Source organism: Rattus rattus, chromosome 8 (assembly GCF_011064425.1).
Source record: "Rattus rattus isolate New Zealand chromosome 8, Rrattus_CSIRO_v1, whole genome shotgun sequence".
NCBI classification, from domain to species: Eukaryota; Metazoa; Chordata; class Mammalia; order Rodentia; family Muridae; genus Rattus; species Rattus rattus.
Window position 1 is genome coordinate 33,518,927 of NC_046161.1, and position 14,733 is coordinate 33,533,659.

Below are 14,733 nucleotides of genomic sequence, written 5' to 3' on the forward strand. Positions count from 1 at the left end.
GTGGCTTTGCTTTTTTTAAAAGATTTATTCATTTTAGTTTTACGTGCATGGGCATTATACCTGCATGTATGTCTGTTAGCTACGTGTGTTCAGTGCCTGCAGAGGGTAGAAGAGGGCATCCGACTTTCTGGAACTGGAATCACAGGTGTGAGCTGCTATGTGAATGCTGGGAACTGAACCTGAGTCCTCTGGATGGGTTCAGTTAGCCTATGAACAATCTCTACAGCCACTTCCTTCCTTCCTTCCTTCCTTCCTTCCTTCCTTCCTTCCTTCCTTCCTTCTTTCCATTTAAGGGAAGTGTAATTAAGTACATACAATTCAAGCATTAACTCCTAGACAAACCTGCTTTTCCTATAACTCTGTACATCCTGTAGTTTGAATGTCAAATGTCTCACGTAAGCTGGCATGTTTGAACATTTGATCCCTAGCTGGAAGTGCTGCCAAAGGAGGTTATGTAACCTTTAGAAGATGGGGTTTTTCGGGAGGAAGTAGGTTACTGGGGTGAGCCTTGAGGCTTTAGCATGGCTGTTTTTTCTAGACGCTGCTTTTTGAGCGCAGACACAATGTAAAGAGCCGGCCTCCTTCTCCTACCACACAGACTACTGCCCTGAACTATGAGCCCAAATAAACCCTTCAGTTGCCTTTGTCAAGGTTATCAAGGCAACGGACGGCAAGGTAATTAAGATAATAGCTGATGCTTATATTATCAAGTATGTTCCAGATGGCAGATCATTTTATCCTTAAAGATGTAAATGTCAGATAAGCCAGAGCTGTTACAAAGAGAAGCCTTGTCTTGAGATAAAAAACAAAACAAACTCAACTCAACTCAATTAAACTAAAACCAATCAATGCCAGAGGCTAGAGAGACAACTTAGCTATTAGAAGCACTGACTGCTGTTAGGACACTAATTCAAGTCTGAGCACCCACAACAGCTCACAACCCTCTATTACCCCAGTTCCAGGGTTCCAATGCCTTCTTCTGGCCACCACGGGCACTGTACACACATAATATACACACATATGCGCGCGCGCGCGCAAAATTATACCAAATCATATTAAATAATAAAATAAAAAGTTAGGAAACAAAATCCCTAAAACCCCAACCACAGTATTCTATTTTTCTACAGCTTAAAGAAACAAAATCTGAACAGTTCACTAACGTCCAGAAGCTAAACTGTGTTTGCCATTGCTATTGTTTAATCAACTCTAAATAATGAAGAAGTTAATGCTTCAACAATTTCATTGTCTGGTTTCATAACGACATCTAGTGGATTAAAAGTGCAATAGAAATAGTAAAAATAAAAACAACCATTGGCTATGAGGGCAAAAGTCCACAGGACCAAATTAATAATAAGTCACTGAACATCCTGAGTCCGTCATCTCTTTTCAAAAAAAAGGGGGGTGGGGGGAGTGCAGTATACAAACTTTTAACTTTCATAATACTAAGGTTCTTTATAACCTGATTTCCTATCTCACCTCACCTCTGTTCTTTTCCTTCAAATAATACCAACTAGAGGCTTCATCACTTATTCTAGAAGCACATTACACGTCCTACACTTTTTACTGATCTTATCTCAAACCGTGGAATTTATCAATCCAGTTCAGCATATCAATTCAAAATAAACAGTTCAATCTGTCTCTTGCAGGAATTCTCCCTGTACTCTTCCCTTATAATTTAAAATTTTGGAATTCCCATGGCACAATCTTTGGGGTATAACAGACTACAGTATATCTCTCTGGAAATATAAACCCATGGAGGGTCCTATTTCAGATATTATTAATACTCCCTACAATGTTTAACACATATAATGTGTTCACTTACATGCTGACTGATGTGTTCAAGCCAGAAGAAATTCTATTACAATGAAATGTAGAGTTATAATCATGATAGTAAAGACTTCACTCTTCTATTGCTTATAATGTATCCAGTGTCTAGTTTAATAAATTAATTTTTTTCTTTTCTTTCTTTTTTATTAAGGCAGAGTCTACATGGCCCAGTATGACCTCAAACTTTATATATTTCTTTTTTTTTTTTTTTACTTTTTACTTTATTTCTGACCTGATTCCTGAAGGCTAAGATTATAAGTGTATATCACCATGAATGGCTCCTATTAATAAACTTAAAAAAGAAAATTAAAATAATATAAAAATGATTACTAAAAATCACACAATGCCCCCAAAACAATGAAAACAGTTTGGGGCAAAAGAAATTTAAAAACGAGACTTAAAGATGATAGAATGTCTCTTCTAATACTCTCTCTACTTATTCATAGGTCACAATTCAATAATGACCAAGCACTATGGGGAGTGTATTGCTGAATGGCCACAGCCATGTCTTAGGGTTTTACTGCTGTGAGGAGACACCATGACCACATCAACTCTTATGAGGACAACATTTCATTGGGGCTGGTGTCCAGTTCAAAGGCTTAGTCCACTATTATCATAGTAGGAAGCATGTAGGCAGACATAGTGCTGGAGAGATAGCTGAGAATTATACATCTAGATTAGCAGGCATCAAGAAATGACTGCCATACTGGGTATGGCTTGAGCATCTGAGACTTCAAAGCCACAGTGATCACTTCCTCCAACAAGGCCACATCTCCTAATAGTGCCACTCCCTATGGGCCTAAAGGGGCCACTTTCTTTTAAACCACCACGTTCCACTCCCTGGCCATTATAGGCTTGTGGCCATATCATAATGCAAGAATGCATTAAGTCCAACTTCAAAAGTCCTTATAGTCTTTAACCGTCTCACCACTGTTTTAAAAGTCTAAAGTTCAAAGTCTCTTTTCACACTCATGCAATCGCTTAAGTATAATCCCCTGTAAAATCAAAATGAAAAGCAGATTATGTATTTCTAACATAAAGTGACACAGGATATACATTCCCATTCCAAAGAGGTAGAAAGGGAGCACAGTGAGGAAATACTGAACCAAGCAAGACCAAGACCAGCTGGGCAAGCTCCAAACTCTGCATCTCCATATCTGATGTTCTTCAGATCTCCAACTCCTGTCAGCTTTCCTTGCTGCAACTTCTTCTTTCTCTTGGGCTGTTTCCACTCCCTGTTAGCAGCTGTTCTCAGCACATATCACATGATGCTAGCCACCTCCAACATTCTGAGGTCTCTAAGGCAATCAGAGCTTTACCTTCACAGACTCACCTAATGGGCTCTCTAAGCTTCCATGCAGGGATACACTCCGGACACATGCCTGTCTCTGTGGCTCTCCTTACTCTCTGAGGGAGATTCCATGACCCCTTCTATCTTGACTCTAAAGCCAAAACCATGTGGCTGAAGCTGCCAAGCTCTGCTTGCTAGGGCTGGAACTTGGTCCCCTCTTTCAATTACATCTTCATTAGCTTAGTGTCTTCGACAGTTACCTTTGCTGCCTAAGCTTCCCTGCCCTGGAACTCACGCTACAAACTGGGTTGGCCTTGAACTAAGAGATCTGCCTGCCTCTGCTTCTGTATCCATGTGTAAAGGTGTGCACCACCATACCTGGCTCTGATCTTTTCTTTAATTCCTTTTCACTAGCTGAAAGTTTAGCTTGGTAGGATTTTGCCCTGAAGTCACCACTCCCCTTATTACTATTACACTGAACCATTTATTTCCTCTCTACTTCTTGGTGCCTCTTTTCTCTTTGAATTGTACATTTTGCCTTTTTCCTCGCTTAGTCTGTTCCTTTTCATTATAGATCGTCATAAGAGTGAACAATAATAATCACGTAATGGAATTTATACTAGGGTATTTTGACATTTTCTCTGGCAATGCAATTAATCCAAACACTTCAATTTAGCCTCAGGCAGATTTTTTGAATAAGGGCAGAAAGCAGCCACATTCTTCACCAAAATATCACAAAAACAGTCTCCTCTGAAACATATTGAGCCAGGTCCCTACAAATCAAATCATCCTCATTACCACTGACTTTCATGCTCCTAATAGGATGGCCACTAAGTCCCACTTAAAGCATTCAACTGCTAATCCAAAGTCCAGACTCCAAACTAAAGTACGGTCAGGCAGGCCCATCACCAATACTCCAGTCCCTGGTACCAAATTCTGTCTTGGAGTTTCTATTGCTCTGAAGAAACACATGACCACATCAACTCTTATAAATGAAAATATTTAATTGGGGGCTGGCTTACAGTTCACAAGTTTAATCAACTATCATCATGGCAGAAAGCATGGTGGCCTACAGACAAACATGGTGCTGGAGAGGTTGCTGAGAATTCTATATCTGGATCAGCAGGCAGCACAAAGTGACTGTCATTACTAGTGTGACATCTGAGACCTCAAAGCCCTGCCACAAGTGACTACTTCCTCCAACAAGACTACACCTAATAGCGCCACTCCCTATGCGCCTATGGAGGCCATTTTCTTTCAAACTACCAGAGACTCCAATGCCTTGCTAGTGGCAAAGCCTTCCCTGGGTGAATTCAGAGGGACTGTTGTAGTAAAAATTAACTGGGAGTTTCTACCTCACCTTAGGTCATTTAGTTCCCAGGACCCAAAACCTTTATATTTATAATAAGCCTAAACAGCACTAGAGCTGAGCAGATATCAAACCCTCTAAGCAATTTTATCTATTTCCCTGTTAATAAATCCAAGGTATAACTTGCCATGTTCCATCTGGGCTGCTCTTACTCCAATTGGCCAGCCCCCATGGCCAGTTCTCACAATCCTATGACCCACAGCATCTTCTCTCTTCACCTCTCTCCTCCTCATCTCTGCCTCAGAACTCAAGCAAACCCCAGGAACCAAAGCCTCACCTACCTCTCTTCTGCCCAGCTATAGGCTGTAGATATCTTTATTTAACTAATAGTTTTAGATTAAGGAACAAGGTTATATACATCATGTGGTGTACATGAGGATTTCCTCATTCCTGAGGCAACCAGATCCTGGGGGTCAGTATTTAGCATCACAATGCACAGCAACAGACCAAACCTCAACAAGGGATGGCAAATCCTTTCTCTAGTCCAGGTACAGATGTTTATGCAGAAAAAGTTTAACATAGCTGATATTTATGACCCAAAAACTGTTCCCCTACAGAGACAGCTCCTGAGATTAGCTACACATGGCTCCTTGTTCCAGCTGTATATAATAAGCCCTGCTTCCTCAATTCAGCTGTATGCAATAATACGCCTCACTGTTGAACTGCATATGATAAACACGCTGAACCTGAGGGCGCCGTAGCTTCTTCACCAGAGAGCCCAGTCTACCTGATCGCAGCTTTTCTGTTCATGTATCTCTCTCTCTCTCTCTCTCTCTCTCTCTCTCTCTCTCTCTCTCTCTCTCCTCTCTATATATATATATATATATATATATATATATATATATATATATATATATATATCTGTCTTGTTGCCCCAGTTAGGTCAATCCCTGAAGCTATGCAAGGACTTGGAAAAGTACATTAACTTGGAGTAGAACAGCTTTGGTTCTCACATGGTCATCGTTTTCCACACTTATTTCTCTTTCCTTCACACTATCCCTAAGTGTGTGTTTTCAAGTAGAATGAAGAACAATTCTTAAAGCAAAGGTAAACAACACATCAATAAAAGCTGAGGTAACCAAAAAAAGGAACTGATGGAATGGGAAGAATGATGCTTCCCATACTGCTTTAATTTTTAAGTATTAGCTACATTAAAAAAGTCACCAAAATTTTTTCCAAGTATTCTGGATATGTTAAGAATTTACTATATTATCACCTGACATATAGTACAGATAAATTTATTGTAGTAATTAGTTTAAAATACAAAAGTAAGAAAAGCAAAAAGTAATAAATAAATTGTAATATTTAATTGTACTGAATCCCTTGGCATCAACGATCAAGATCATTTCTGTCTGTAGCAACAAACTGACGATAACATATACAGAACATAATTTCAGTACAATTGGAAATTTGATGCTCCTTGACTCAAGACTAATACATTTTAATTCTAGACTTTTGATACCTTTCTTTTTTCTTTTTCTTTTTCTTTTTTTTCTTTTTGTCAGAGCTGGGGACCGAACCCAGGGCCTTGGGCTTGCTAGGCAAGCGCTCTACCATTGAGCTAAATCCCCAACCCCTACTATCCCACTTTTAATAGATAAAAAGTGGCAAGAAGGAGGAGGAGGAGGAGCAGCAGCAGCAGCAGTAGCAGTAGCAGTACAGTAGTAGTTGTTTGCAATGTGAAGACCAGAACTCATATCCCCAGAACCGATATAAAAATCCAAATCCAGCAATAGGGAATGGGTCGCCAAGTTCAGTAAGAGACCCTGCCTCAATATATAAGGTGGAGAGTGACTGACAAACACAACTGATGTCAACCTCAAGCCTATACATGCACATATGTATTCCTGCACACACGCACGCATGCATTCACGCAAGCCCATTCATATACACATACAAAAAGAAGGGGAAGTTAATAGGTCGACTCCTAATATCTATTGCATACCCTGAATATATCACATCTATACATTAGAGGACTGAAGGGTGTTAGCATTCTGTCTAAGCTCTACCCCACAGTTATCTGGCAATAGCCAGGTATGCCTGACACTATAAAAGGGGCTGCTTGCCCCCTCCTCACTCTTGCTCTTCCCCTCTTCCCCTTTGTCCCTTCTCTCCCCATTCCCCTCCCCACTTCCCTCCACGTGCTCATGGCCGACCTTTCCTCCTCTCCTCTTCTACTCTTCTCTCTCTCAGTCCTCTCCCTTGTCTCGCCCTTACATTAAACCTCTCCATGTGGAACCATGTTGGCCTGGTGTGGTTTGACGGATGCCAGCCAAGATTTCTACCCCAACAAAGGCAATCATTGAAAGAGAAAATAAAATGTACCTCTACTTACAGCTTGAGCTTGTTGTTCAAACAACTGATTCTGATTCTCTGCATCATCTGTTGCATCACCAAGCACCAGGGAAGTGGGGAACCTAAAACTTCCAACAGCAGCATTCAAATTGCGAGGGAAAACACTTGTCCTTTTAGAAGTTAAATGTGCTGAGTCTGAATACCGTATGGCTATAGAGCCTTCCTTTTCTGCCTACACAAAGGAAAAAGAAGGGATAATGAGACTCTACTCCATCATAACGTAAGTAATACCTTTTAGCAGCCATAGATTTTCACATTGGACAAGGGAGTAGGGGGGCAGGCCTTAACTGACAGAGGCACTAACGTGATAATAATTTAAGTAGGCTATCTCACCTAGTTCCTATGCAATCCTGTAAGCTTATATCATATCATATTGTGATAGCTAATTGTGGCTGTCACCTTAACTACTTCTGGAATCAACTAAGCAGCTGAGCATACCTGTGAAGGATTTCTTTAATTGGATGACTTGAGGTGTGAAGAACCACCCTGAATCTGAGCCACCTTGTGGTGGCAGCCCACATAAAAATATATGGAAGAAGCTTTCGTTTTCTTGGCTGCTTGCTCTCATTCTCGCTGGCAAGCTCATCAGTCCTGTTGCTGACTCTCGTATTAGAAGCTATTTCTTTGGGATTCCAACAGACTAAAGAGTAGCAGCTTTCTAAGGATCCTCTGGCACCAGTCTAGCACCAGACTGAATGACTATAGGATTCCTGGCCTCTCCATCGGAGACAGACATCAGACCATATCCTCTAAGTCACGCTAATAAATTCCCTATCTGTTCTGTTCATTTATAGAAACTTAATACACATACCATGTATATATAGCATATATCATATAGATACATAAATCATACATATGTATATATTGATATTTGGGGGGCTTTTTTGGACACAGGGTCTCATTCTGTAGTCTAGGTCTGGAATTTGTGGCAATCCTCTTGACTTAGCCTCCCAAGTACCGAGATTATCGGTATGAGCCACCAGACTCAGCATTTGTCTACTTTACAAATAATAAAACTATTATTAGCTCAGTGGTAGAGCGCTTGTCTAGCAAGCGCAAGGCCCTGGGGTTGGTCTTCAGCTCCGAAAAAAAAGAAAAAGAAAAAAAAAACTATTATGCAATTAGAAAAGTTAAGTAATTAATTAGCCCAAGGTCACAAGGCTAGGAGATGACAAAGATAGGATTCAAACTTAAATCTGTACCCAAAATCCTGGCATCGTTTTTTTACATATTTAGAGAAAAGGGTAAAAAGCAAGTCAGAACAGAACAGGAATAAAAAGTTTCTCTACATGAAAACTGGCTGTGCTCAGTACAAATTTGGAATTTAACAACCAGAATCAAAAAGAGAAGTAATCGTGCGATGGCCTCACAGCGTGTCCGTTCACACTACCTTACTTCAGAACTTACTGCTTTGTAAGACTTGTCAAGTTGTTGCTTTTTCCTCAGCTTAGCCTGCTGATTGACCCGGTGTTTGACTTGTCTCTGAAAATGTCTCAGAGACTCTTGCTTCCTTCGCTGCTGTTCCTTAATTTCCTCTTCAAGTATGGATGCTGAAGTCTTTAAAGAAAAAAAATAGAAAGTGGACTTAAATGTCGTCAATTTGGTCCATGAGGAATGTCATGAATGCAGAAAAGTTATTGTGAAGAAGAAAAACTCAGTTCTATACTCTGCTCTCACCGGAAGAGCAAGGAAATAGCAGTCACAACCACTGATCTAAGTGTACTTAGGGAGTCCCAAGAACTCAAGGCAAATCAGAAGCTTTAAAAAAAATGGAATTTGTCAATATTTGTATCAAATGTTAATGTTTTATTAAACTAAAACTAAAGGTGTCTTCATTAATTCTTTTTTTCCCCCTGGTTTTGTGTTTTTATTGGGGTTTACCATGGGCAGGAGGAATTGCCACCAAAGGTATGCCCCTCCCAAGCAGGTCCATTCTAATCCTCCTCCTGTGCCTTCTGGGACGTTTTCTTTTTCTTTGTGCTGCTCTTTGTGCAGCTAGCAGCAGCCTCAGGCTCCTCAGAGAATTCCCTTTTCCTCTTAGGGGGTCTTCATTAATTCAAGGAACTGATTTTGACCCATTTGTGTTATGGTTCCTAACAGAAGAAAACTTTCACCCGACATGTTCCTAATGTCCAGTGTCTTCATCCTTAGAGTTAACCTCTCCCCCTTTCCAGGCGTCACTATTATAGCCCTAACTAGCCTACAGCCCTCTACATAGTTGGAGCTGACCTCAGACTCCTGACTCTGTCTCCAAGTGCCGTTCACTCCATTTTTAACTTAGCTTTCCTTTCGCCCACCTTCAGGACTAACCCACATCCCCACACATTCCTCTGAGCCCTTATGCTACAACCCATTTCATTCTAAACTGATTAAAATGAAGCACTTGTTAACTCTCCTCCTACATTACTAATCCTGAGAGTAGGAAATGTTTAACACTCCTTTCCTTGGCTAATTTACATATGATGGAAATAATGCTTAAATTATATAGAAATTATTCTTCAAAACGACATAACTTAAACTAAATGAATCAAGGCTCTTGGCATTGATGCTATTGTGTAGTCTTTTCCCACACTGAATTTTACCTGTCTTTGTATAAACAACGGAATGAAGCAGAACCATTGGGTCCATGAGTTCCCCAACAAAGTTATTAAGCAACTGGAGCTCTGGAATGACCACCATGGGGAAAGCCAGTATCACAAAGAATTCTGACTCCCACATTGGAGGGAAGCACAGAAAGATCCAGCCAGTCACCAGGTATTCTAACCATCCTGGCCCAAAGGCCACACATGAGAGAGACTTACTGGATATTACAGCTACCAAGAACTAAGAACTTTAACATTCAGACCCATTACGATGTCTCAAATATCCAGTTACTTAAGTCACTCAGCTGAGGCCTAGGACACTGACACAGATACGACATGGCACATTATTCTGTGTAAATTCCTGACACACATTATTACTTGCTTTATGGCACTATGTTCTGATATGACTTGTTATATAACAAAAGATAAGGGGAGAGGGGGTTAACATGCAAGAGAAATCATATAAAAGACCACAGTGACTTTTCATAATGATTTAACTTAACAAATTAATTTAATTTACCAACTATTTTAATTACCAAAGAAAAATGAATTTCTGAAGCTATGAGGCTTTTACAAACCTTGAAATGTTAAGTTCTTCTTTAGAATAGTTCTTCTTTAGAGTAGACAAGCTTTAGAAGTAACTATTTACCGCATCTCTGAATTGACAGTGCTGGGGCTATTAGTAAGGATGGATTCCCAATGTTTTTTGTTTGTTTGTTTTTTTTCTTTTTTTTTTTTTTTTTGCGCTGGGCACTGAACCCAGGGCCTTGAGCTTGCTAGGCAAGTGCTCTACCACTGAGCTAAATCCCCAACCCCCCAATAAAGAGTTCTACCAGATGCTTGATCAAACTCCCTTTGACTGAAACTAATTGTAGAATTATTTAAAAGGAGAAGAGACAATTTGTACGTGGTTAATATTCTGACTATGTGAGAACTTAAACTATTATTAACAAGAAGAAGGGTGTTATGGTAAAAGATTTTGAGCAGTATGATACTACTGACACTGTAAAGGTGTCTTAGTCATTAAAAAGGTGTATTGGGGCACTGAGAAAGCTACAGCAGGTAAAGGCTCTGAAGAGCTGAGTCCCACACCAAGCTCCACATCATGGTGGGAGGAGAGAACCAATTTTTATAAGCCTTTGGACCTCTGCACTACAAACACAAATAAATATATGGAATTAAAAGTTTGTTAAAGTGTACGAACCAGTAATAACAGAACTTTGTACCAATTCTTATTTACTGACTCCCACTTCATGCACCCTTTTCAAGGTGTTCCTCTCCTCCATTCCCCATTAATAAAGAAATTCTGATGGTATGCCTCATGTCTAAATTGTCTTAATTTATTCTAATTGTTCCTCTCATTCTAATCTCTCCCTAACCCCTAGCTTTGAAGCAATTAATCTAATCAAAACAGCTTGATTATGGAACTTATCTATAAATATTAAATAGTGAATAAAGTCAAGACTTTCCCTAGACTTTCTAGCTTCCCACTCCCCTTATTTTCAAATCATGTCAGCCTCCATCCTTCCGTTAAACCTTCCCCTCCAACCAATTCCTTAATAGATCATCTCATGTCTACTTATCCAGATTCTTTTAAATTTTCCCCACCAACCAGTCATATCTTCCTTCTTTGAGTAAGAGAGATATTCTTAGCACTTAATCACATGCAGTCCAACTTTTAAGTTCCTTCCTGAAAGGCAGCAAAGTGGGCATAAATCAATGAGTGTGTAACTATATATACTATGAACATAAATAAAAATTAACTTACTATATTGTTCTGTTATTAACATTTATAATTAGAGGGTGTCGATGTTTTGGGGTGTTTTTGTTTTGTTTTGTTTGAGGCAGGGTCTTACTGTGTCTGACTTGGAATGCCCTATGCAGACCAACCTGGCCTCAATTCAGAAATCCACCTGTCACTGCATCCCCAGTGCTACAATAAAAGGCATGTACCACCACATCTACCTATTCATAATTTTTCAGTATTAATTTGTATCTTTTATGTGTGGGTGTGGGTGAATTGCCTGCATGTATGTCTATACGCTACATGTCTGCAGTGCCCTCGGGGACCAGAAGCTTTAGTCTCTAGAATTGGGATTTAAAAAACAGTTGTCATATGTCATATGGGTACTGAGAATTATGGGAAAGCAACCAATTCTAACTGCTAAGCCATCCATCTCTCTAGCCCAACATTTTTAAAATTTAGTGTGTGTGTGTGTGTGTGTGTGTGTGTGTGTGTGTGTGTGTGTGTGTGTTGGGGGGCTGTACATGTATACAAGTGTGTACGAATGTGTGCATTCGATGGTATGATCTCATGTGTGGAGATCAGAGGACTTTTCAGGAGTTGGCTCTCGCCCTCCACCTGGTTTTGAGGCACAGTTATAGTGACATTTTAGAGTCTTGGTTTCTTTAAAAAAAAAAACCACACAAATATTATGAGAATGTGTTTTCGTTTTGATCCTAGGTGTAGGGATATAGAGCTACTTCAGACTGTCCAGAGCAGGTGACTACGATTCGTCTCGTGCTCTAGCAGGGAGGGACATGATTTTGCCGGCTGCAGATTGTTTCTACAACTGTGTGACAGGGACGTTTTTCAGAGGGTATACAAAGGCTAGGTCCCTGAGAGGTGTGCTGGGATATTGGTTAGTTGGTTGTTGTTTTGGGTTGTTAGGAAGTAACAAGAAGAAATTAGATACCCTGATGACAAAGATCAAACTTGCCTCGAGGAACTCAATGCCTCTGAACAGCAGGGAGTAGCTAGCAATGCTGCCCTTTTCTAGCCCTGACTGTACTCAGGGATCTCCTTTCCTTTCCTCCCTATCCTTTTTGTTGTTGTTATTATCAGTATCCTGGGGTTGAAAGGTAGGAAGAGAAGGAGTGGAGAAGGGTGAAAGAAAACGGGGCCCGAATAGCAGCAGAGACCAGCTACACAGGGTCTCTGATCTCTGCTGCTTCACTCCAGGCCACACGCTGCTGACAGAGTCTCCATACAGGGCTGTGGGGCTTACACTGCTCCACCCATCGTGCACCTCGACTCCAGGACTAGAACCTCAGTCCATCAGGCTTGCACACAAGTCTTTTTACCTGTAAGCCACCTCCAGATCCTTGTGTGATATTTAAATGTCTTGTTGCTTCTCTAAAATCACCCATGTTTAGTACCTTGTACATTCTAAGAACATCGCATATTTCCAACATTCCATAAATACTATATATTACTATGTATATTAGGCAATATTATTCAATTTAAAAACAAGGGGTGTGGAACAGTGACTTGCTCCCTATGCACGATAAAATTTGAACAAAGAGCTAAGGAACAGTTCGTTGAAATACTAAACAAAGCCAAACAAAAACCTTGCAAAACCACTCTCAGCTGTTAGCAAGAGAATCAAATATTTACATGTGTAAACTTTTGAAAAGGCGTCCCTTCATCTGAGATGCTTCTACCTATCTGCATTTACTGCATTTCCATTCTTTCATAGCCAGCAAAGACCATATTTCCTGATTCATTCAAAAACTACATCCTGAAGGACCTACCTACTTTACCCCAAAACAAGAACAAGACGTTCCTTGACCTTGTGGAATTTACAACTTCCTCCGAGTTCATCAGGATTAACCTCTTTCGTTTTTTCTTACTTCATTGTGCTTTATTTAAAAGCTTATAAACCCCGAGCAACTAATTAACATTTAAAAAGTGACCAACTGTCGTTACAGTGTCGGGAAGATGTACCCAGTACCTATGCCTTTCACCGCAAACAATCATGTATGTGAAGTAAACTAGTCTACTTGCTGGTATACAGTAAGAACTAAGTAATATTTGATTATGTCAACTAAAGATGAAGCAAGTTTGGGAAAATACATCAGTATTGTATAATTTTGACGCAAGAATATAATCTGTCACAGAATGGAAACAGTATCCCCCAGCTTTAAGCACCAAAAATCAGAGAAGGCTAATAAAAAAGGCAGGCAGCGATCACAGTATCTGGGTCAACTGACACTCACGTGCGCTGGAATTCCCGACCAATTTGGTGAGGCAGGTTCCACCCAAGCCCCAACTGGTACTATGGCCTGGTTCCTCTCAGCCAGCACTGCCAAAACATCCTTGCTCTTCGTGGGGTTTAAAGTCAGGGGCAGTTTTGTGGGATTCCGAGGCTTCTTGAGGGGGGCCATACCTCCTAGCATTGACTTCTGGTTAGGAGAAAAGAAAAAGAGGGACACGAAATAAAGACGAGGGGAAAAGGTTTAAAAATTACTTTCTGGAAGGAATGGAAACGAGAGAATGGAGGATTCACTTGGGAGATGAAAAACTGCCCAGAGGTGGGCATAGGTGGGCGCTAGGGACAGGACTTGAGTCTGAGAGATGACCGGGTGTGGAAATGCGCCAGCCCACTGCTGCGGGGTGGAGGGGTGTCTGAGGCCCGGGCAGGAGCCGGGGTCCTAAGAAGTCTGGGCACAGGCAGGGCGTCGGAAGTCCGGGCAGGAGGGCAGGGGCCTGTGAGACTCGGGCAGTTAGATAGGGAACCTGTGAAGCCTGGAGCCCGCCGCGATCCGGACCTTCTCACACTCAAACTCCGCGGGCTGCTACGCAAAGGACAAACAGCAAACTGACACACCCGGCCTGCCCTGCCCCTTCCGCATTCGTCACGCATCCTGGGCTGGGAAGGCGGGGATCCGAGAGTTGGGAGTTACGTCACGTCCGCTTCCTGTCCTTTGGTTGGGAGGGCCAGAGCTAGTTTATGAAACTCCCAGCGAGCTTTGGATGCTGGCGCTGTAGTCGTCTCAAATCTCATAGGGAGATGTCTAACATGATGAACAGGCGAGTAAGCGTTCGCTCTTGAGGAAATCTCGGGAAAAGGCACAGCAGTTCTCAATCTAAGGGTCGCCACCCTATTTTGGGGTCGCATATCAGATATCCTGCGATGAGATATTTTACATTACAATTCATGGCAGGAGCAAAAGTACAGTTATGAAGTCGCAACCGAATTTTACGGTTGAGGGTCACCACAACATAAGGAACTGTATTAAAGAGTCGCAGCACCACGAAGGGTGCTAGGATCCATGCTAGAACATGCTGCCAGTGGGTCCTCGAGGTACAGACCAAGCCAACAATCAACCAGAATGTGTTTTTGGGCATCTCCTAAGGTTTACAACGCTATTTCATGATTACCCTCGACATGTGCTTGCGTGTGACCATCACAACTTATTTAGTGGTCTCCATCTCTACTCCAAACACTATTTGGAACTTTTCATTAAACCCAAAGGACATAGATTCATTCATTTGAGTTGTATGTGGGTGCTGGAGGTTGAACCTA

The 14,733-nt window shown here is 41.1% G+C and overlaps 1 protein-coding gene across 1 annotated transcript in view; it reads right to left on the bottom strand.

The window, feature by feature from the left end:
- Positions 1-14,035, bottom strand: part of Ccdc15 (coiled-coil domain containing 15) — a 73,935-nt gene extending 59,900 nt beyond the window's left edge. The window contains 4 exon segments of the mRNA XM_032910912.1: positions 6,823-7,014; positions 8,250-8,399; positions 13,424-13,609; positions 13,944-14,035. Coding sequence (XP_032766803.1) covers positions 6,823-7,014; positions 8,250-8,399; positions 13,424-13,603 — 522 coding nt within the window. The 5' untranslated portion in view covers positions 13,604-13,609; positions 13,944-14,035.
- Between the last annotated feature and the right edge of the window lie 698 nt (positions 14,036-14,733).